The sequence below is a fragment of the Neodiprion lecontei genome, chromosome 4, assembly GCF_021901455.1.
Source record: "Neodiprion lecontei isolate iyNeoLeco1 chromosome 4, iyNeoLeco1.1, whole genome shotgun sequence".
NCBI lineage: Eukaryota > Metazoa > Arthropoda > Insecta > Hymenoptera > Diprionidae > Neodiprion > Neodiprion lecontei.
The window spans coordinates 4,154,969-4,176,097 of NC_060263.1; the positions used below are offsets into that span (position 1 = coordinate 4,154,969).

Genomic DNA, 21,129 nt, shown 5'->3' on the forward strand with positions numbered 1-21,129 from the left:
ACATCATACTAAGCAGAACACGATACATTTTATTCACTGCAGTTGTTACTGTAAAAGTTCCGGTCCGCGAACGGCTGCAATAACAGTATACTATATGAATCACATTGTGTTGTTAATATTTCATGTAACCTGGATTGAAATAGATATACATACACATCAATATTACCGCATTTCTTCAGCATTTCCCCAACTGTTGTTTCTACGGTCTTGCAGATGCCTTTACTCCAATCATCGATGTCCAATTCGTCCAGAAAGCGTCGTATGAATCGATTCTGAAACACAACATTTAAAGCTCTCAAAATCGCTAAAAATCGAGGCTCCGGCTTTCTTCCGGTAAAATTAAGCTCATTTTAAATATTATTAGAATAGATTGTTAGACGTACCTTATCGACGTAATTTCGTAAGGGGAACCAATTCCGCGTAGTCCAACATCGCCTTAAGCCACGGATCGAGAGATACGAATGAAAAACGAATTCCCTCTGGTGTTGAATATTTGATGTCCTGCATGACTTTCGCGTTCCTGAGAGTCCAATTAGTCTAATAAGGGTCCTTCAAATCCATTGTAGGAGATAAAGGATTTCGCTTCAAAAATTGCAAAAGAGCAAGCCTTGCCCATCTGGATTTTTTCAATCGAAATTCGGCAGATCATTGGCTAATGCTTGGTTTAATTCTTGAATAAACTGTACACGATTATGTCCCCATATATTATGATAGTTTTGCGACATGAATCTATCGCGCACAGTCCCGAGCCGCTGCGAGCAATGGATAAAGTGTGATATGCGAAGAACGAAAAATACCTTCGATTTTTTTTTGGTATCGCCTCAGCCGTTGATTTAACAGTGTTCTAAGTGTCGTGTTTGGCTTTCTCGGGGTCCAATTGCTCTAATAAGGGACCATCGAATCGATTCAAGAGGAAAAGTTACCGTCATTTACATTATTTTGTCATTCTGCATCAAATATTTGATCAAGTATTTGAAATATTCGACTGGAGAATACACGAACTCGATTGTCATTTTTAAACTGTTCACAGAACTATCTTACAGTGATGTTTTCATCGTTTCTCCTACTGCAGAATATATGGGTAAGGGCTCTCAGGACTTGATGCCTCTGGTTTATCACATTTTCATATTGTTAAATGTAAAATGTACGTTTTTATTATTTTTTTACAATGTATCTATAATCACATTAACATAACACAAGAGATATTCACAATTATATGTTATTCATACTTTTAAAACATGTCACGTTCTAAACATTTTTGGGAGAAGAGAAGTGAGTTTTTAAACTACCATCGGGCAATTGGTCAGTTATCATGCACATTTGAACGCAGGTATACCGTGAGCGTCTGAAATAATATTTAAAATGGAGAAAAAAGAAGAATTCATTCTAAGGATTCAAGGCCACTTGGTGCTTTTTGATATCCAAGTAACATGATTCACGTAATCTCCAAAAAATCAGTCAAACCGTACATAATAAAAAAGAAAAAAAGAACCTGAGTATCAAGGTGAGAAAGAAACAAAACCAGTTGCAGACAATATTGATAAGATATTACAATATTTTTTTTGGATCGTTAGAAAAAATATAATTCTTCAATTTTTTTTTTTCTTCTTTTCTTTCTCGAGTCTAATATTATGTACAGGTGATAGAGAGTATCGCGTTACGACTGAAATAAATATATGTAGCCTAAGCGTAGATAATATATATGTTTGGGATAAAGAATTTTTTTTTTTTTTTTACGTTTTCTTCAAATTACCGTTACACTTCACACGCACACAAGCAATTTCGTATTTTCAAAACAGCCAGGCCTCATTCTATAAATCTTGATCACCGCATGAGTTACTATAGTATCGAAATTGAGGATTCCTAATGTTTTGTGTCATTTAAAAAAAAACGATAATCATTCCAATAATCCATCAAATTTTTGTTACAACACAAGTCGAAATCTCCTTTTTTAAGAACCATCTACCATGACTCAATTCAGTAGAAGTTTGTTGCCGTAGAAAAAAAAAAAAAAATAATGCAATTTTTATTTATAAAACGGCCTACAAAATCTTGGGACATTCGTTACAGGCTTACTTATAAAACATATAACTGAGTCCTCGGTCATGAATGGATTAAAATAGCACCATGGTTACCAGATATTTACATCTTCTAATCACAAGGCCGTCAGCTACCTTTACAAACTATGATAATGTTATTAATTATTCACATTATTCAAGCAATAACCTTTCGATCGTGTTGAAAATTAGGAACTCGCTCTACGGAGAAAAAATAAATTCATTGCTATGACAATGTACAACGTAAGATATTAACGCAACAATCGACAAGAGATGGGTGTATGATAGTCATCGTGGGACTCGGATACGTTCGACAGTTAATTGTAAGCTTGAAGACCTCAACTAGTGTATTAAATGCATTTAGTATAATGTGAATATATCGCATTATTCGGCAAGATTTGCGTTATAGAATGAAGCCAGCTGATAGATTTGCATTACGGCAAATTTTCAGAGCTAATTTCTAAGATTTTATGATGCCCTAGCTACAGTCGAGCCTGATATAATGTTTTCTCACACATTCGTGGTACGTAGTACTAAGTTTATACTGTCTTGATTACAAAATACAGAATAATATTTTGCTATAGTACAGATTTTATATAAAAACAATTATTTTATTATTCACTTTACCATTTTTACCTTCATTTCCTCTTTTTCTTTCTTCGTTAAATCTCGTTTTGCTTTTACATCATTATTATTATCATTATTACTAATATTATTATTATTATTATTATTGTTGTTAATATTATTATTATAATTATAATTATAATCATACTTTATAATATTAATATGTATATTTACACAAGTATATTTTTCCATTGTCATTATCATCTTCCTCGTCACTTTATCGTTTTTCACATACAATCCGTTTATAAATCACATTGCGCCTATTGTACATTTTCATATACCGAACGATGTACGAATTACAATGAATACATAAATTTGGCTGGCTATTTTTCCCTACATTTCACTATCAAATTCAATCTTCATTTTCATACCTCTCGCTATATAGACAGTGGAGAAAAAGTCAATGAAAATTTCAAATGAGATACACATATGTATACATGTACGTATAATATGTAACCGCTGATGAGCAGACGCCTATAGAAATTGCCAGGAAAAACGCTGCTAATGATATTAAAATTTTACTACATATGTACCTATAATTATTGAATATATTCATTTAGTAATGATCGTAGAGATATTCATGCAATCGGAATATAAACCACATATACCCTATGTATAAGGAAATAAAAGTGATAAAGGGATAACAGTTTACTGTGAAACGTTGTCGCTGACAGTTTTGGTCGATTAAAACAGGTCAAGAGCCATTGAGTAGCTGTTTTTCCTGGTACGCGTACACATATCGATATACATCTTTGGTTCTATGTCTACCAGAATTTTGCCAGCCATAGATATAGTTCCACTCCCATTTATAGAAAAATAGTATTTTGCGGCTATTACAGCTGGTCTGTCCGCCTTTTTCTTGTACTCCGTAATTAAAACCCGTTCAAACTATTCGAAACAGGTATAGATTTAATTAAATCAACAGAATTGGCGAAGGCATATTTCTTATAATTTAGGGATAATAAATGAATAATCATTAACGATAAGATAGGCCTTAATGAGAAAGTAACCATTGGTTATAGGAATAGATAGAGATAGAGATAGAGAGATAGAGAGAGAGAGAGAGAGAAGGGAATTAAGTTAGAAAAAATAATGCAGGACTGAAGTCCACAATCAAATTATTAAATCTGTTTGAAGGAATTTTTCGAAATTAGGAGGCTTATGTAGGTGGTTGTTAAAAATAAAAATATATGTAACTACGGAGGTATATTAAAAAATTTCATTTTTTTTTGTTCTAGTGGCAATGGATTAACAGTTAAAATTAAAATATCGTATGTATAGTATGATCAGCCTTTGCTTAAAAATGATATCCCTGTTTTAGTACTACATAAATTTTTATGTATAATATTTAATATGACCTTGTAATATTATGAATATAAACAAAAATGTTGAAGTACTGAATCTGAAGAAGAAAATAAAATTGAATTTGAAAAAAAGGAACGGAGATCACACTCTCTTTTTTTATGAATTCATGCTTTTTTTTTTTTTTGTTTCGGGAAACATTGTGCTGATTGACTAAAACAACGTAATATATAATATATATGTATAAATTGAAATGCTATTTAAATATCATTTACAATTATCCATTAATAGTAAATATATATGTGTATAAATTATAATGTAATCAGTAATATCCAACTAATTAATAATAATCAATACATAATTGTAAAATGAGTATCACTATAAAATGATCAGTTTCAATTTCTTTTTTTTTCTTTTTTTGTTTTACCATCATCATTCATAGTTGCACTCGCTTCAATTGGCTAATAAAAATTAGTATAAGTAATACATATCAATTATATTATTATATTACAATGGTACAGAGATCAAACGAATGACCTGCAATGGTTTGGTAATGCTGGATTCCCTTTAGTTTCCGCCTCAAGAGTTTGTTTGCCTTTATACGATAGCTGGTGCAAATGAAATAAGAAGTGTTAAAAAATTTCTTCTTCTACACGTTATATCTATGAAATAAAATATAAGTTCTGCTTCCTTTTCAGACTATATTCAAAGTTTCACTCAAATTCGGCTAAGCAATTAGTGTTTCATTTCGGATCAGATTTTGTTAAGAAATAAATCCACAAGGTATTCGCGACCTAACGTTAAACTTTTATATCCAATTTATTGCGGTGTGCACACGATGATTCAAGATACCTTATATCGTGTTTTAGATACTAACGAACAGATTCATTACCCTAAAAATGTGTCATAGGAAGGATATGCGTCTGAAGGAGCACTAAATCATAAAATGTGAATCTAGTAATGGGTTTTTAACATTGTTGTATGGCTTGGCTGTAGTCATAAAACAGTTACAATAGAAGATAAAGCAGTGGTTATACGATTTCTTTCATTTCTTCCTCGTTTTTTCTTCTATTCTATAAATATCACAGCTAAAATTTTCACAATTACTTGGATGAAAAAAACAACTGAATCGTCTGTAACAAAATTTCAAGGAGACTTGTTACTATTTGATTTAAATAAATGAAGATAATGGTATATATTTTCTTTTTTCTTTTCTTTTTTTTTTTTTTTTTGTAAAATGTAATATGATAAGTCAATAAGTGGATAGATGGTGAGGAAACCAATAACGATTTACTTTAAAATATAAGAAAAGTTCAAATCAATGAGAGATTCAATAATTCCACCCCGTGAATCACAACTTCGTAATATTGTCATACTTAACATCCTATCAAAGCATCCATCCAATCCACGACAGGTCTGTTTGGAAGCAAAGATTGCCGAGTTAGAAGATTATGAATTGTTTTTGTAAATAACGGGAACGATCGAGGAAAAACAAGTGTTTTAAAATTGATATTTTAGGAGTTAAATTATATCGTGATAATTTCAACCTTGGTTTTAGTCTAGACTTTTCTTTCCTATCTCTTGTTCCTTCTTTCTTTTGTTGTTCCTGTTGTTCTTCTTAGGGCAGTGTGACCATGGTTATCATAATTACTACTTACTTGATGAAGTCTACTGGTATATTTATATATAATTTATAAAAAAAGAGCACTGGATGCTAGGTAAAATACGGGGTTCGATTAATCTTTCTAAAGCGTCATGAATATCTGATAAAATTGTAACATTTGTCTTTTCCTGACGAGGAAATTTCATCCAGACGGCGATTCACATTTCTCTAACTTTCATGACGCGAGCTAATAATTATGTATAAGTAATAATAGTAATGATGAATGATAAAGAACATAATTCAAATTAGTATCCAGCTCTCTTTGACACTCTGTCTTTCTCTCTTGGGCCGCTCATTTTCCGAGCAATAAAGAAGTCCAAACGATGCTCTTACGGTGGACTGCGATGAGACTGTTTTCACAAAGTAACGCCAAATATGGTTTGGGACTCTCTAGTGTCGTCAAACCTTGTTGTGAAGCCTCATCTCATAGGCTGTGCCCCTACCACCTCCTCCGGAACCCGAATAGGCCCCGGCATACAGTTCGGGACGATTTGACCGGCCGAAGTTGGCTGTTGGACCACCTGCTGGTGGCGCACTAGCTGTGGGAACCGAGCGATAGCCTGTTTAAAGTTTAGAAACAATGTTTGAACCAGAGAAGAGGAAACAAAAAGAAAAAGAACACGAGTGCGGAAGAACGTAACTTGAGACAGAAAATACAGGAAGTAAGCTTTGTAAAGGGTAGCATTTTGGAATTCATCGTTATTTGAGTAATCACAAGACATCCGAGGATCTAGACTAGGATTTTGTTAGCTCATGCAGAATATGCGTTACACTTTTCGAATAGTTTTGAAAGCAGCTGGCTTTGGTATGATTGGGATACTTTACTGGAAATTGTTGCAGTTTTTACTCGCCGTAGGAGAAAAAATATAAACAATAACAAAAATATTTCCTTCGCATTAGCATTAGCGGCTATGGAGAATAATTTTCAGACGTTCATTGGATACAAAAATTACAAAGAGGAGAAAAATCGGAATTAATTAGAGCGGTGCATCATCACAGTATAATAACAATAATAATGAAAGCAGGCAACTATATGTCACAGGTTTGCAGTCAGACAGAAAGTTATAGGCTACACGTCGATTGCAAAAGCGACTACATAAGTTTCCAGGATCAAACACAAGAATTTTCAACACCGACTTTTGGCATTCGCCCAAACAGTCAAGTAATCTGTCTTCATCTTCGTTCAAAGTAATCGAATTGTTCATTACTTTAATTCTAAAGCCAGGCTAATAAGGATTCGTTGAATTCTAATTACTACAAAATGCCCGAGTTTTTGAAAACCGTTGTTTTCACGTCTTTTGAAACGAACCGTTTAACAAAGACTTTAAACGTGAATTGGTCGGACAATAACAAACTGATATCCAAGGATTTAATCCTGTCAAAAGTATAATGTAGGCCCGAGCTCACCTCTGCAGCTCAGAGAACAAGATTATCAGGTAGTGAGGCGCGTCGCAATCAATGTGAGGGAAATGCAAACATGAGAAACACTGATGTAGTTGCGGGTTGATAATAAGTCGTACACGAATAAATATATATATCTCAGCTAGGTTGTTCGGTGAAATTTGATTTTCGATACGTTAGTGTGATATTTGGTGAAAAATAACTGTCTCTAAAATATCATTGGCAGAAAGACGTTTATAGTTGCAAGGGCATCGAGCTCGGTCAAGAAACAGGTAGAAAGTCAAATTTTACCGATGGCATAGTTTCTAGTAAAGGATCGAGGTATGTGGACGTACCTTTGGGAGGATAATACTGAGCTCCTCTACCTTCTCCGTATCCATGCGAAGGACCGCGCTGTCCGTGACCTCCCTGTCCTTGCCTCGGAGGAATGCTTCGCGGACCAGCACCGCCTCCGTGATGATGTCGCTGGAGAAAAAAATCAGTGACAATCAGATTCGCGGCAACAAACAAAAGGGAACGACTGAATATTCAGGCCTTATTCAACAGCTGTACAGCTCATCGATGTCTAATCGATACTGTGATATTTCGTTCAACTCACCATTCTCCTTAGAGTATTCATCGGCCTTCTCAATGTTTCACTAATCCGTCTTGCCGGCGGTTTCTTAGGATTACTGGAAGGAGTGTGTACCGCGCAGCACTTGATGAACAGGCCCATAAAAATTATGAACGCTATCCCCATCAGCAGTACCGCCCACCAGTACTCCTGAAACGAATTGTCACCGATAAGCGTCAAATGTCGTTCGATTGATTATATCTCGATTTAAAACAAGGAATATTCCCTGCTCAAACATACCGTAACCCATTGAGAAAGCGTGAGTAAAGTCTCCTTGTTGAACAGTAGATTTTTCAATCTTGCAAGCGGCCCTTCGGCGTCGACCGCTCTGCATTTAAGGAACACGTCGCAGTATCCCTGAAGAAGAAAAATGGGTTGGAAAAATTTTGTTTCAGCGACAAAAATCATCTTGCACGAATAAGGATCTACGAGTTTCATCTTTACCTGGAAGTTATCACAAGGCGAGCCTGGCCTCAGATTGATCGCCCCTTTTCCCTGGGCTTTCAAGTGAGGAAGCTCGCTGGTACTGCGACACGTCGAAACATCAGTACCATTCTGGCAAGCCAACTCGCACAGCTTGCGTTTATCAATATTCGGTTTGTTGCTCGTTAAGAAGCATTCCGTAAGATTCCATTCCAGGCATCTCGATCCGATACATTCCCCCTTGATGCACAACTGTTGGGAACGTTACAGATTTACTTGACAATCACTTTTTCGAAATTATAATCGATACGTGTATCGGAAAATTAACTGAGACATCTAGAATAAGTATCACATGTTCTTTTGTTACCTGAGTTTCCTGGTTACACTTGGTGTTGTTAGCTTTTGGTTCTGGCGGAGGACACACGGATGTTGTTCCGTTGCAAACCGAGTCATGACTGCATTCCGTTTCAATTTTGCACACAGACTTGTTTGCGAGCGGTATAAATTGGCACGTTTCGCTCGAACAGCAGGGTCCTTGGCTCGGACTGTGAAGGAGAAAAAGTTAATTGAATATCATCAGGAATATCCTGACTCGTGAAAAGGCTAGGCTGAAAAATTTACAGCAATAAATACAAGGTACCTGCACTGCGCTGAATTTGTTCGACGACACTGGTTTTTCGACATCGGTAAGCGTGGATAGCAACACTTGTCTTTGCATTCCTCTTCGTCGTATCCGCAATCGCATTCTTCCCCTTCTTCGACGATTTTGTTCCCACAGAAAGCGCCGGCAGGTGCTGTGAAAAGATTAGAAAAGTCTGTGAAATATTCTATTTCGAAACACACAACAACAGAACTTTTAATTGGTCTTCAATTTTTCATCCCTCCGTATCTTTATTTGTAGTAAGGTAATACTTTCACATTATAAGTAAGGTGCAATAATCGTCTCACCGGTGAAGCAGTTCCTCTTTTTCTTATCCTCGATCGCGTCCAGGACGTTGCTGATGTTCCCTATACTGCACTTTGAAAATTTACTGTTGTTCGGTCTGTCTCCACTGGTGGCCGAGGCGAACATAATAAAATTTCCGTGTAGTCCACCGGGTCTGCATTCCGGTGGAAAATCGTGCTGCATAAAGTAAAACAAACCATTATCAGAGATATTGAATTTCGACAGAAATTGGGTAAGAATGGCACGATGAATTTGGTATATAAATTGTATTTTTTGACAGGATTATCGATCATAAGTATCGATTCATCTTTTTGCATAATTAAAGATTCAAAAATGATTACGGTACGAAAAATATGATCTATCGTTATAATTACCGGCGATCCAAAGTTGTGGCCAATTTCGTGAGCCAACGTCAGCTGGGAAACTTTCGGCGGTACTCTGCTCGCATAGTTTACAAATGTGATGATACCGGTGTTCAACGATCTCTTCGTCGACTGATACATTCCGCCGACGGTTTCCGTGTAAGTTTTGTACTTCTCGCAAATACCGCCCGAAGCACCGGACGCAGATGCGACCCAAGCAAGTCCAAGAGTACCCCCGGTAAAATCTCTGGAAGAAAATGAACGTGCGCAATATTTAATGTGACTAATATTTGCAGTAATTTCTTACTTATTTCTATATATAAGATTATGGAATTTACCTGTATGTGAAAACGTAAGCTAGGCAAAAAGCTTCGTGATTGCCAAGCGAGTGTAGATTGAGAAAATTACTGACGTCTATGTTTTCCATGCAAAAGGGATTCGACGTGTCGCCATAATTCGGGGGATGAGTACAAGGCTTGTCGTCGTCGATCTGAAAGGATTATTAATTTTTTTATTTTTATTTTTCTACACCAAAAAAAATTTCATTTGTTACAGTAGCTACAAAAATTCAGTAAACCGAGTATCGTTAAAAAAAACTGTTTGAATATTGTTGGAATTACGAAAAACGAGGTACGCAAAATCAGTTTGTGAGGCTTACTCTACTTTTTTAGTTCAACGAGGCTTTAACGTCAATTTATCGTTGCACGAGCATTAAATTTTCGCAACAGTTGCAAGAAAATCTAGCAACAGTGATCGTAATGAGAAAGAATAGTAACGGATACTAGACTTTCCGGTAACAGATACAAAACTACTTTTCACTTCGTACCCAGAACTATATTTTCCGATTGTGGTAAAAAATGAAAATAGTTAAGGACTGAGCGGTAACCGGAACTAAAAATTTCTCCCAGTGTAATCAGCGATAATAAACCAGTGCAATTTTCGCTACACCACCAAAATTCTTGTTGCAATATTTTTGATTCTAGGATATTTATCGCTTTGCATATCTGTACACACACACACAACGTACCTTTATTCTCTGAACTTCAAATTTGATATTTCGATGCTCGCTCCTACCGTCGAATCTTGTACCCGTGTAAATATAGTTCACGGCTATAACGTGTTGCGATATCAGCGAAAGAATTTCCTCCTTAGTTTTTTCAACGTCATGACCCACCTGTGAAAGAAAAATAATAATAATAATGATAATGAAAATAACAACAATAATTCCGTTGTCAAATCGTGATGCGTAGATAGCATCGTGAAAGTTAAACTCTCATTGCGAAGCGAATGAAAAATTGAATGTACAAAATACTGACTTAAAAATGAATAGAGAAAATCGCGTAATGTATTTTATCTACGTAGTTTCAATAATTTCTAACACATCGAACAAATAAAGTGTTAAATTCCTGAACCTTGAAAATTGAGGAAAAATGATAAAGGAAAAACGAGACACAATAGTGGGAATAACAAAGGAAGAAAAAGGCGTGAATAATGTAGGCGGAGAATGAGAAAGAGAGAGAGAGAGAGAGAGAGAGAAAAGGGGAGAAAAGCTCCCGCCGTTTGCGATTGAATTTTTTATTTTTTTTTATCGCCTAGCGGGTTGAAAGTATTCACTCTGCGAATATTTCTTCTTCCGTTCTGCTTTCTTTTTTCTTTCTCTCTCTCTCTCTCTCTTTTTCTCTCTTTCTCTCGCTCACTACGAATAAAAAACAAAAAAGGTAGAAAAAAAAAGTATGCTATATACAATATGTATAATACATGTATAATATACGGACAGGTGTACGTAGGTACACGTACACGTACAACGCACAACGCGTTTCGTACGATGTATCTAAATATACATACGTGTAGATCTACGATGTTGCGAAAACGCCTAACAAATAAATTCTCACACGCACACACACACATACACTGTGCATAGGGCGTTGGGTAGGTATGTACATACGCAAACCGATCAAAAGCCGAGCCCCGTCTAGTCTGCGAAAAATTTCGCATTCACATTTCGCAATAAATATGGCTGAGTCCACCGCGTGGAAGTGTTACGTACCACTGTGTGTACATACATATATCTATACATGATGTATAATCTGCGAAACGTTGGGCAAAATTGCGATTATTTCTCCAAGGGTGGAACGCGATATTTGTAGGGGTAATCAAAAAAAAAAAAAATCATTCCAGGTAATTTCCAATTCGAAAATCACTCGACTGTGAACAAAAAAGGAAGAGGGAAGAAAAAAAAATAAAAATTACACGATATACAACAGGTGAAAAAGAACCGGGGTTGTTGATTGAAAGTCGATAAAAAAAAAATAAAAGAAATAAATAAATTTTTGCCAAGGTGATCGATTTCTCACGCTCACCGTCTCGGATATGTGCCTCCAGATTAGGGGATCGGTCTGTATGAAGAGAGAACACGTGTTATTCTTCTCCTGCTTGGGTCGCGTCTCCCGCCTCGTCCTCGTCCTCGAGCTTTCAAGCACGTTTGCCTGTCGCGAGTATTTGTGCCCGGGATCCTCGTTGTCGTCGACCCAAGGTGAATCGACCTTCGCAGCATTTCCTGATCCAGGTTTGCTCTTGGATGACAGCGGCGGGTCCGGTTCACCAGAATTTTGAACCGCGTCCATCCATTGGACCCTTTCTTCGGTCACGCCACAACCCGACGAGTGTCCTGGAAAAAATCGGTATCAAGTATTTGAACATATATAAGAATGGGGCGGCTCGTTTGAACCGTAGAAACGCGGGGAAAATCAGGACGCGTTCTTGATCGGTGTGAAAAAGTTATTTATTCGAATTAGAAAATCTCTTGAGAAGAAGAAGAACCTTCCGTTCTGCATTTGAACGTAAATTATAAATTTATTTATCCTGTTTACACGATGAAATCAATCGATCAATCAATTAATACAGGGCATCGATTCACTAACAATAAAATTTGTCTTAAGAAAATATTGTCCGACAACGGTTTCACTATATTTTTATGACGATTCCGTCTACGTTCCAACGATTGGAATCGCGATTTTCAGGCGGGATGCATTGTAGATATCGGGGCTGGGTTGAAATTCCAAATTTGCAAAGTTCTTAAAGCGTCAAATTCCAAATTTTTTGGTCGCGGAATTTAAAATAAAGAAACGAAACTTTGACGAAACGTTTGGAATGATCCAAAATTCGACGCTCGGGGTTACGAAAGGACAAAATGCCGAGAGTGGGTAACTCCGACAAGTCAAAGTTCTAAAAAAAAATCTGAAACATCGAAATTCCGAATGATCGAAGATTTTCAGTTCGGTAAATTTCTGGCTTGATGAAATTGCATCGCTTTGATCTTGCTTTCTTTTGGATTTTCGATATTTTCACGTTTGGAATCCTGGTCATTCTGATTTTTCACACGCATTGGTTGCGAAATATACGCTGTGCGAGTATATTATAATTTTCGTAATTTTACTCAGTCGCAAACATTGCTCAATCGTGACTTGAATTTTCAGAATCTTGCATTTCGGAACTTTGACCCGTCAAATTTCCGACCATTCGAAACCTTGGCGTTTCTCCAAAATTTCATTTCTTCACTTCAAGTCTCGCCATAAAATAAATTCGACATTAGGTGGAATTTCGGAAATTCAACCCCGTCCCTAGATATCGCTTTTCATTCGATTTCCCACTCGACGCGGCTTTGCATTCTTTAGGCGACCATGAAAGGTGGGCAGATACGAGACGCTTTCTATATATATTTGGATTTTAGGATGGTTTTCACCCTCGCATATCGACAGCGAAGTGCGAGTATATATCGAGAGCTTGTGTATGTATGCAAAAAAACGTGCGCTAATATTGGGAATTCATACCTCGTCAAATAATTATTCAATTATATTGGATTGCTGTTTTCAAATTTGAAATAAATCGGGTGAACCGTATTTGAATAATCGTGAGCACCGTAAAACATCAAACGGAGAGAAATGTTTTACGTTATTGTTCATGACGAGGCTTCATATTAATTTATTCTAATGAGAAACAAAATATTCAAACTATCTAAACTCGATCTACGTACTTTTGTATAAAATAAAACTTCAATCGAATTGAATAATTTATTGTGAATATGTAAATTCCCAATATTTATCCACTTCTTGCGTGAAGTTATTTCAAATTGAAATTACTAGAATGATAATAGAATAATTAATACGAATATTATTATTTGATTTTCGTTTCCTGCACCGCGTCAGAAAATTGCGGTAAATGTAAAACGAGATGAAAACGATCCATCGAAATTCGAGATAAAAAACGTACCTTATATTACGTGTATGTACGTATAGAAACGTTATTCGAGAGTTTGAGAATTGGTTTCTTCGTCTCAAAGCGAGGCGGTGGTACAAACCTCTATACGTATATATATATATACATATAACGAAATATAATTTTGTTGGAAATTCGGTCACGTCAGCTATATGAAGACCTCGTGACTAAAATTTGCAATCCGAAAACTACGCTAAAACACAAACAGCGCGATTTTTATACTTATCGTGTTATACCCGAAGACTCGAGCCCCGTCGCTGTGTACCCCTTTGAAAAGTACGTGCTTAGAAGAGAAAAAGTCAAAGCCACCGCAAGGAGGAAAAAATTCGGCAATGGTATGCCGGAGGGTTGTTTCGAAACCGAGCGAGTTCACGGTTTCGTTTTTGGGTTAGTCTAAAGGTTCTCATATTGTTCGCAGGCAAATATCCTCGAATATCCAAGAAACGCGGTCGGCAAACAGACTCGAGACAAATCAAGCTTAGCTTCTTCTTCTTCTTCTTTGTTGCGTATTTTCCAAAATTTTTCGCAAGTCACGTAGCGTCTAGTTCTCATCTCGTGTTTTTACCACAAATAAAAATCACCCACTGTATAGAAAAGTGTCTGCCCTGTAATCCTCTAAAGTTTTTCATCACAAGAATTATTATCGAACAGAAATCTATTTCTAAAATGATTTCTTTCACGGTCCTAACAAAATGCTGTACAGTGTACGTTTTGTACGTTTTTTTCTTTTTTTTTTTTGCTCAGCGAATGAAACAGAAACTTTGTCACCCGATTAACTGTTAACTGATTGCGCGGTGATTTGAACGGGGCCTTTTTCGTTTATGGCGGTGGTAATGCATCGCTTATCTCGGTTTCCGCACCGGTGCTGTAATAAAAATGATTGTTCGAAAGTGGAACGCGAAAAGACTCCGTCGAGTCGTTCGATGGACGAAAGACGCAGTATCGAGGGTTACTATCTCCGCAAAAGTAACTCGGAAAAAAAATCCATCTCTTGCGATAAAAATACTTAAATAACACACACACATACGCACACAGACGTACAAATGCGAAATAAACAGCGCTGATATACAGTTGAAATTGCGTTAATATTCGAACAAAGCAGAATTTAACTGTCAAGTATTAAATGACAGACGAGAAAGTTGGGAGACCGTCTAAGGCCAGTCCGTCAGTCCATTTGCACCAGCTATAAACTCAAGTTAATTGTAAGACGGACAGTTCAGCAGCAGCAGCAGCAGTCTATTTGCCGAGATGAATCCCAGCGGTGTACAAAAGGAGAGAATGAGAAAGTGAGAGAAAAAGTGTGTGAGGGAGAGAGAGAGAGAGAGAGAGAATGGGAATCTGGGACTTCGCAGAAACCGCAGGGGCAGAAGTACATACGCAGAAGAGGCGTGGTGGTCGGTTGGTTCGCCGGTTAGTTGCTTGATGGTTTGGGTCCGTTGTTTTACGGTTGCTTCATTGGTAGGTTGGTACACAGGACGACAGACTCGCTTACGGTATGCAGGGTAGATCGATACGTAACAGGCTTCAAAGTTTCGCACTTTGGTCGACAAAAGCAACGACGAAACCTAAATTCATACCCTCGTGAGACAGGGAGTGACAAAAAGAATGAAGAAATAAAAAAAAATAACAAAAATCGTATCGAGGACAAGGACGCGAACAAATGTCTGAGTCATTGTACGGTTTGCGACCTGAAGATATATCTACGCTATTAATTGGCATGAAGAAGCGAGCTTAGGGTGAGACGAAGCTCCGGGTAATCGGATTGAGCGGATATTTCGGATTTGGAACCATTGCGGTCACAATAATATGATTCACTGAGAGAAAATGGAAAATTAGTTTTACAGCTCTTACCGGAAAGTCTAGTATTGGATGAGATTTTTTATTGGATGAGAATTTAAATGTATTATTGATGCCGTGTCACTTCGAAACTATTATAAAGCCATTGGAAGCTTTGATAGCGTTACTCTGGACGATGCGATGTGTTACATTAAATACAAGGCTGAAGTTAGTAAGGCTTGCATAACGAAACATAAGGGCAAAAAAACTTTGTTGTACAATTTGAAGAACGATTTCTTTCAAGGAGTTGGTTTTTCGAATTATGAACATGTTTTTTATGTTATGATTTACTATGCTGAATTTCAAACAATCCTAAAGATGGAATTAACGATTTTTCCTAAATCGTTACTAACTTAAACCTCGTTAACAAGTCCCGTGTCTTTATCCCGCGGAAAATGGAAAACTTCCATAATTCGTTTCTTCGGTGACTTGACCTGGTTTTGAATACTATTCGGATAGACATTAGAAAAAGACTGAAACTATGCGCGAATGGAAGAATCACAAAAAAGAAAGAAGAATGAAAAAAAAAAAAACAAAAAAACAACTCCAAATCCTGGTACTGCGATAACGGGATGAAATTCCTGGTTAATTCCGTTCTTCAGATTCATGCAGGTATAAATGCATTATAATCTAGCGTGAAGGTATTCGGTCGGCAAACAAAAGCTTCGCGGTTAGATATACGAGAGGACAGCGTGATAAATAGAGAATAGTTGGTATACTTGTATGCATATGTAAGCACACCACACGTGGTATGCGGCACTTTATATACGCGCGTTGCAAAATGGCGTATATAAATGAACGGAGGTTGGGAGAAGAATGAGAGAAAGAGGTGGAAAAGCTTTGCGTTCGCGTAATGTCGCACAGTATGCGTATAACTGCGTACGACTTGCAATATTATATAAGCCACTCGTTACTTTGCAAAATCGACGTTGTTAAATAAAGAGCAACGATACATCGAGCACGATAAGTTTGACGAAATTTTAGTACAACAATTTCACCCGAGTCTACAATAACGTTAAAGATGAAAATAAAAGATGAAGAAAGAAAAATTTGCTTACGTTACGTAATTACAGTTTGAAATATCGTAGGTGTACGGAAACTTTTGGTAATCGACTTTGCCGACCACTGACGAGTAAGTCTTAAAAATTATTTCACACACCTAACCCGGAGAACATTTTTTTTCCTTATACTCAACTACTGAAAGGCGAAACAGCCCTTAAACACGAATAATAAGATATAAAGCACAACGCACATGCTTTCACGCAAATGGAGTTTCTCGCCCCGCCGCGAAGTGCACACTCTCTGTATTTTACGCGCACGCAAAGTACGTACAACACACACACACACACACACACACACACAAGACGTATGTGTTATTTCACATTATTACTAAAAGCAGGGAGCTTGCAGCCGGTTATAGAGGGTCATTTTCATGCAGACAATTACCGTTCCTATCATTATAATCGCATTCATTTCGTCATCGTACCATCGTTTTCTATTTCACGTAACCGTGATGCGAAATGAAAAAGCTGTGTCTTCGTGTGCTTTTTGTAAATGAATATGACAAAAGTTTTCCGAATAACGAGAAAATACAATTAAACATTGAAAGTATCGTAGCTAATTGATTTACGAGTAATACACCGAGAGAAATTTTTATTTCCGTTTACCGCTCAGTCCGTAACTATATTCATTTTTCACCGCAATAGAAAATGGCAATTAGTTTTTCAGCTGTTACCGGAAAGTCTATTGTCAACAATATTCGAACAGTTTTTGTTAACGATACCTGTTTCACTCAAATTTTCTAGTTACTCTGACGAATGAACTTTTTCTCAGTGCATGCAACTGCATGCGGAATTGATGGGAAATGGGTAACAGAAACTAGGTGATTTCTTACCTTCGCGTATATCAGCGAATGGATCGATCACGTCGTCCTCGTGATAAATGACCGAGTGATGTGTCTCGTTTACTTCGTGTGGCGGGAAGTAGTGATGCGCCTTTTCAACGTACCACGCACCACCTCGAGGCGAAACGATTTTACCGTGGAAGACTCCGTTGCTGATGCTCCCGAACACGTGGCTCTCAGCTTCTCCTGTCGAAATATAACGGCAAAAATCTCACCCTTTATCTTTGTTAGAAACATGTAAGGAAAGAGGGAGAGAAAAAGAGAGAGGGAGAGAGAGTGCGAAATAAAGAAGGAAAACCTGTGCTCAGGTTTTCAATTTTCAATTATAAATTATTGCTGCACGCTGATATATATATATATCAGTTTAAAAGTAAAAATGAATTACTTGAATACTTGGACAGAGCTTTTTCTATTTTGATTATTTCATTGTACAAAAATTAACGAGCCGAAACAATCGTTAAGACATAAAATTCAAAATACGAATTATCCTTGTCACAGTTCGTTTTTAACTTTAACGTCGTCTCGTTTTTCTCTGTCATCCAGATGGGTAAAAGCTCACGAGGCTGATAATAATATCGTTTTATAAAGAGATCGGCGTCTAGCCGAAAGTACCTTGAAATATTCGTAGAATCTTGTTAATTTGAATTCTCTGAAGCAGGGAATGAATATATATATATACATATATGTATATATACACACATATATAAAACAAAGATTTGTGCCTGGGGTAGCAAATATTATTCTCTGATCCTTAACGCAACAACCTGAGCAGTGACTAGACGGTTATTACCGAGTCTTTGAAATACAGATAAATAATGCGCTACGTATACGTATATATGCGTACGTCCCTCGTAATTCTGGTACGGGGTTATTAATTTTGTTGAAAATTAATCATCCCTCGCATCGTACAACGTTGCGTTGTGCCATTATCGTCGAGGGATGTTCCCGCTGCATTCTGGCGTTAGTTTTGGCTGCCTCAAATTTATTCCGACTTCTACGTTTCGAGGGAAAAGGGTTTATGGTATGGTTTAATGGACGGTAGCTAGTCAGCTTGATGCCGTAACGGCAGGCTTCGTGTATTTGTTTGAAAACTGGAGAGGCGTGCCATCACTTTCCTTTGAACCTTGCGCATCCCACTTTTACCCAAATAAACGAGCCACGCAACCCGTGTTTCGTTGTGTTGGCACCCAAAAAGGGTATACAAGGTACGAAACACGGTGTAGAACGCGTGATCTATTTAGTTAACAAAAATTCATTTACATAATTATATACGTAATACTTACGTTGATTGGTATCATTTATTTATTTACTTTTTTCCTCATTATTTTGTTGTTTTTTTTTTGTACATAAAAAGTCAGTAAAGTTCTTTTAATTCTCAGCTTTATGATATTATACGTCTATTATTGTTTTTTTTTTTTACTTTTGTTTCGGTTTTTAGTTATACATATATATATATATATATGTAGAGCTTTTTGCAAGCGAAAAATGACGACGCAATTGAAATGAAATTGAGCGGAGTAATTGAATCGAAAAGAAAATGACGACCTTGTCGTTTTGCAATCGGTATTAAATTAGAAAACTCGCCGTTTCAGTCGAGTCGCGAAATTTCTGTACACAAGTTTCTTTACATACTTTAATCATTTCATATTCTATTCGTTCTCGATTTAATTCGTACGACGCGACTTTTTCTTTTTCATTCGTTCGATTTGCCTTCTCTATGAAAGATCCGGCGCTCAATTATCGTACATTTTATTCCCAAGTGCAAAGTTTAAATTTTAACGTATTATTCATATATTTCATAGCGTTGAATGGTTAAATCCTGAAGGATCCTGATGTCGGAAAAACCACATACGAATAAAACGACGATTCGAATTTACTTCAAGTTTGAAAAATATGGTCGATTCGCGTTATCAAAATTAAAAAAAAAAAAAAAAAAAAGGGACGTCTCCTGCAGCTCGTTACATGAATTTTTGATTCCGCGTTTCGTTCGTCTGAAATTAGACACAGTTCTGTAAGCAATGGCTGCTATGTACTGATATCCGGGAGATAAACCATCGGAACAAAGCCGCGGGGTTGAAATGCGGTTAGCTTTTGCGGTTTTGCAGCGGCGATACGATCCGTGCAACACAGCTAAGAACGGTTGAGGAAGGACTTTCGAGAGACGGAAATTAAACTGGGTTTACGCTAGCGATAAGTGAGGATCAGAGGGTGTAGTGCATGGGTAAAACATCCGATCCCTCATTTTTCATTCCTCTTCTCTTATTTTCCCAGCCGCGGTATAACGATACGTAAAACCGACGCAAGACTCGAAATTCAATGTTTAAAATCAGTCAAGTAAGTTTAAGTGAGAATTAAAAATTACATTTCTCAGCTTCGGTATGATTCGAATAATTTTGGATACCACGTTTTAGTTGTTAGGAAATATTTTCACCCATGGCATCGTGTGAATGGATAAACCGACGCCGAGCTTTGCAAACTTTCATTTTTATTCAATTTTCAAACTATGGACGCGTTTAGTGTTTGTGTTTTTTTTCTTTTTTTTTTTTTTTCTTACTATTATATTATCATCGTTATTATTTTTCGACGAATAACCGTTGCGCAGAGTTGCGACCGGCTTTGAATCCGGTTTTGACCGATAAACGGAAGCTCAATTTTCAGCCACCGGATCCTCTACGGATGCAAGTGGAAAAGCATAAATTTCAAAAATACCGAGAATTACGTTGAGTTGTGCCAACTTTCTGCCGTCAATTTCATGTCCGGAAATTAAAAAAATCACGTTTGAATTCACAATAAAAACAAAAAAAAAAAATTAAAACAATTTTCAACCACCCTGTCATAGCCATAAAATTTCTTCTCTCGCAATTAGCGTTGAAACGAGTAATTAGATCGCGGGATTACAATAATCATAATAATTGTTTGTACAAGACATAAATTTGTAACAAAGTTTGAAATTTCACAACATGTAAGTTCATTCTATTTCTTTTTTTTTTTTTTCTTACTTATTCTTCTTTTCTTCTTTTGGTTGTACCTGCCTACATTATACCTGAAACCGACTTATTTTTGACTCGAAAATTAATTTAATCCCTTGGCACATCATATTATTAAAGAGAGGGTGAGTGTCTCTGCGGGATTCAATAAGCCTCGCTAATTAAAGTTCTAAAGTAAATTCGTTCGTTTTTATTTTTTGTTCTCTTTTTTTGTTTTTGATAAAGGAAAAGAAGAACGAGGAGGAGATGGAGAAACAGCACGCAGCGATGCAAAATGTAAACTAGAGTGTAACTTTAGAGGAGCGAAATATCCATTTTCGTAATAATTTGGGGGTACAAGAAAAATGCTGCGGGAAAAATTGAAGGGTTTAAAAAATGAAACCCGAAAAAACACTCTCGACGATACCTTTTCATATTTGTTTTTTTAAATACAATTTACGATTTTTCAATTTGGCACCTCCTGAGAAATTCGTTTAGGTTAAAAGAAAGATTCTGTGAAAAGACGAGCGTTCTACGTTACGTGGAAAATCGCGCTCATTTGGTATTTCGCTTTTTATTTCAAATTTTTTTTTTTTTTGAATTCGCGAATAAACGCGTCGTAGCACTTCAATTATTATTTCTTTTCTGACATTTATATTCGACCCAAAGATCACGATCCATAAGACAACGATATATCATCCGGGAATCTTATCCTCCTAAATTAAATGTTCATATTGAATTATAACTATTTTATGAGA

General features: G+C 36.6%; 1 protein-coding gene across 2 annotated transcripts in view; it reads right to left on the reverse strand.

Moving 5' to 3' along the window:
- Positions 1-1,666: 1,666 nt before the first annotated feature.
- Positions 1,667-21,129, reverse strand: part of LOC107228052 (disintegrin and metalloproteinase domain-containing protein 10) — a 103,881-nt gene continuing 84,418 nt past the window's right edge. Inside the window, exons 3-15 of one of the 2 annotated variants that reach the window (XM_046736817.1) lie at positions 17,397-17,591; positions 11,752-12,059; positions 10,419-10,565; positions 9,730-9,881; positions 9,404-9,638; positions 9,032-9,206; positions 8,724-8,877; positions 8,451-8,628; positions 8,105-8,335; positions 7,901-8,017; positions 7,646-7,810; positions 7,383-7,512; positions 1,667-6,185 (exon numbers count right to left, since the gene is read on the reverse strand). In XM_046736817.1, coding sequence (XP_046592773.1) covers positions 6,046-6,185; positions 7,383-7,512; positions 7,646-7,810; positions 7,901-8,017; positions 8,105-8,335; positions 8,451-8,628; positions 8,724-8,877; positions 9,032-9,206; positions 9,404-9,638; positions 9,730-9,881; positions 10,419-10,565; positions 11,752-12,059; positions 17,397-17,591 — 2,327 coding nt within the window. In that variant the 3' untranslated portion in view covers positions 1,667-6,045. Of the gene's footprint in view, positions 6,207-7,382; positions 7,513-7,645; positions 7,811-7,900; positions 8,018-8,104; positions 8,336-8,450; positions 8,629-8,723; positions 8,878-9,031; positions 9,207-9,403; positions 9,639-9,729; positions 9,882-10,418; positions 10,566-11,751; positions 12,060-17,396; positions 17,592-21,129 lie in introns of both variants that reach the window. The other variant, XM_046736816.1, reaches the window with a different exon arrangement.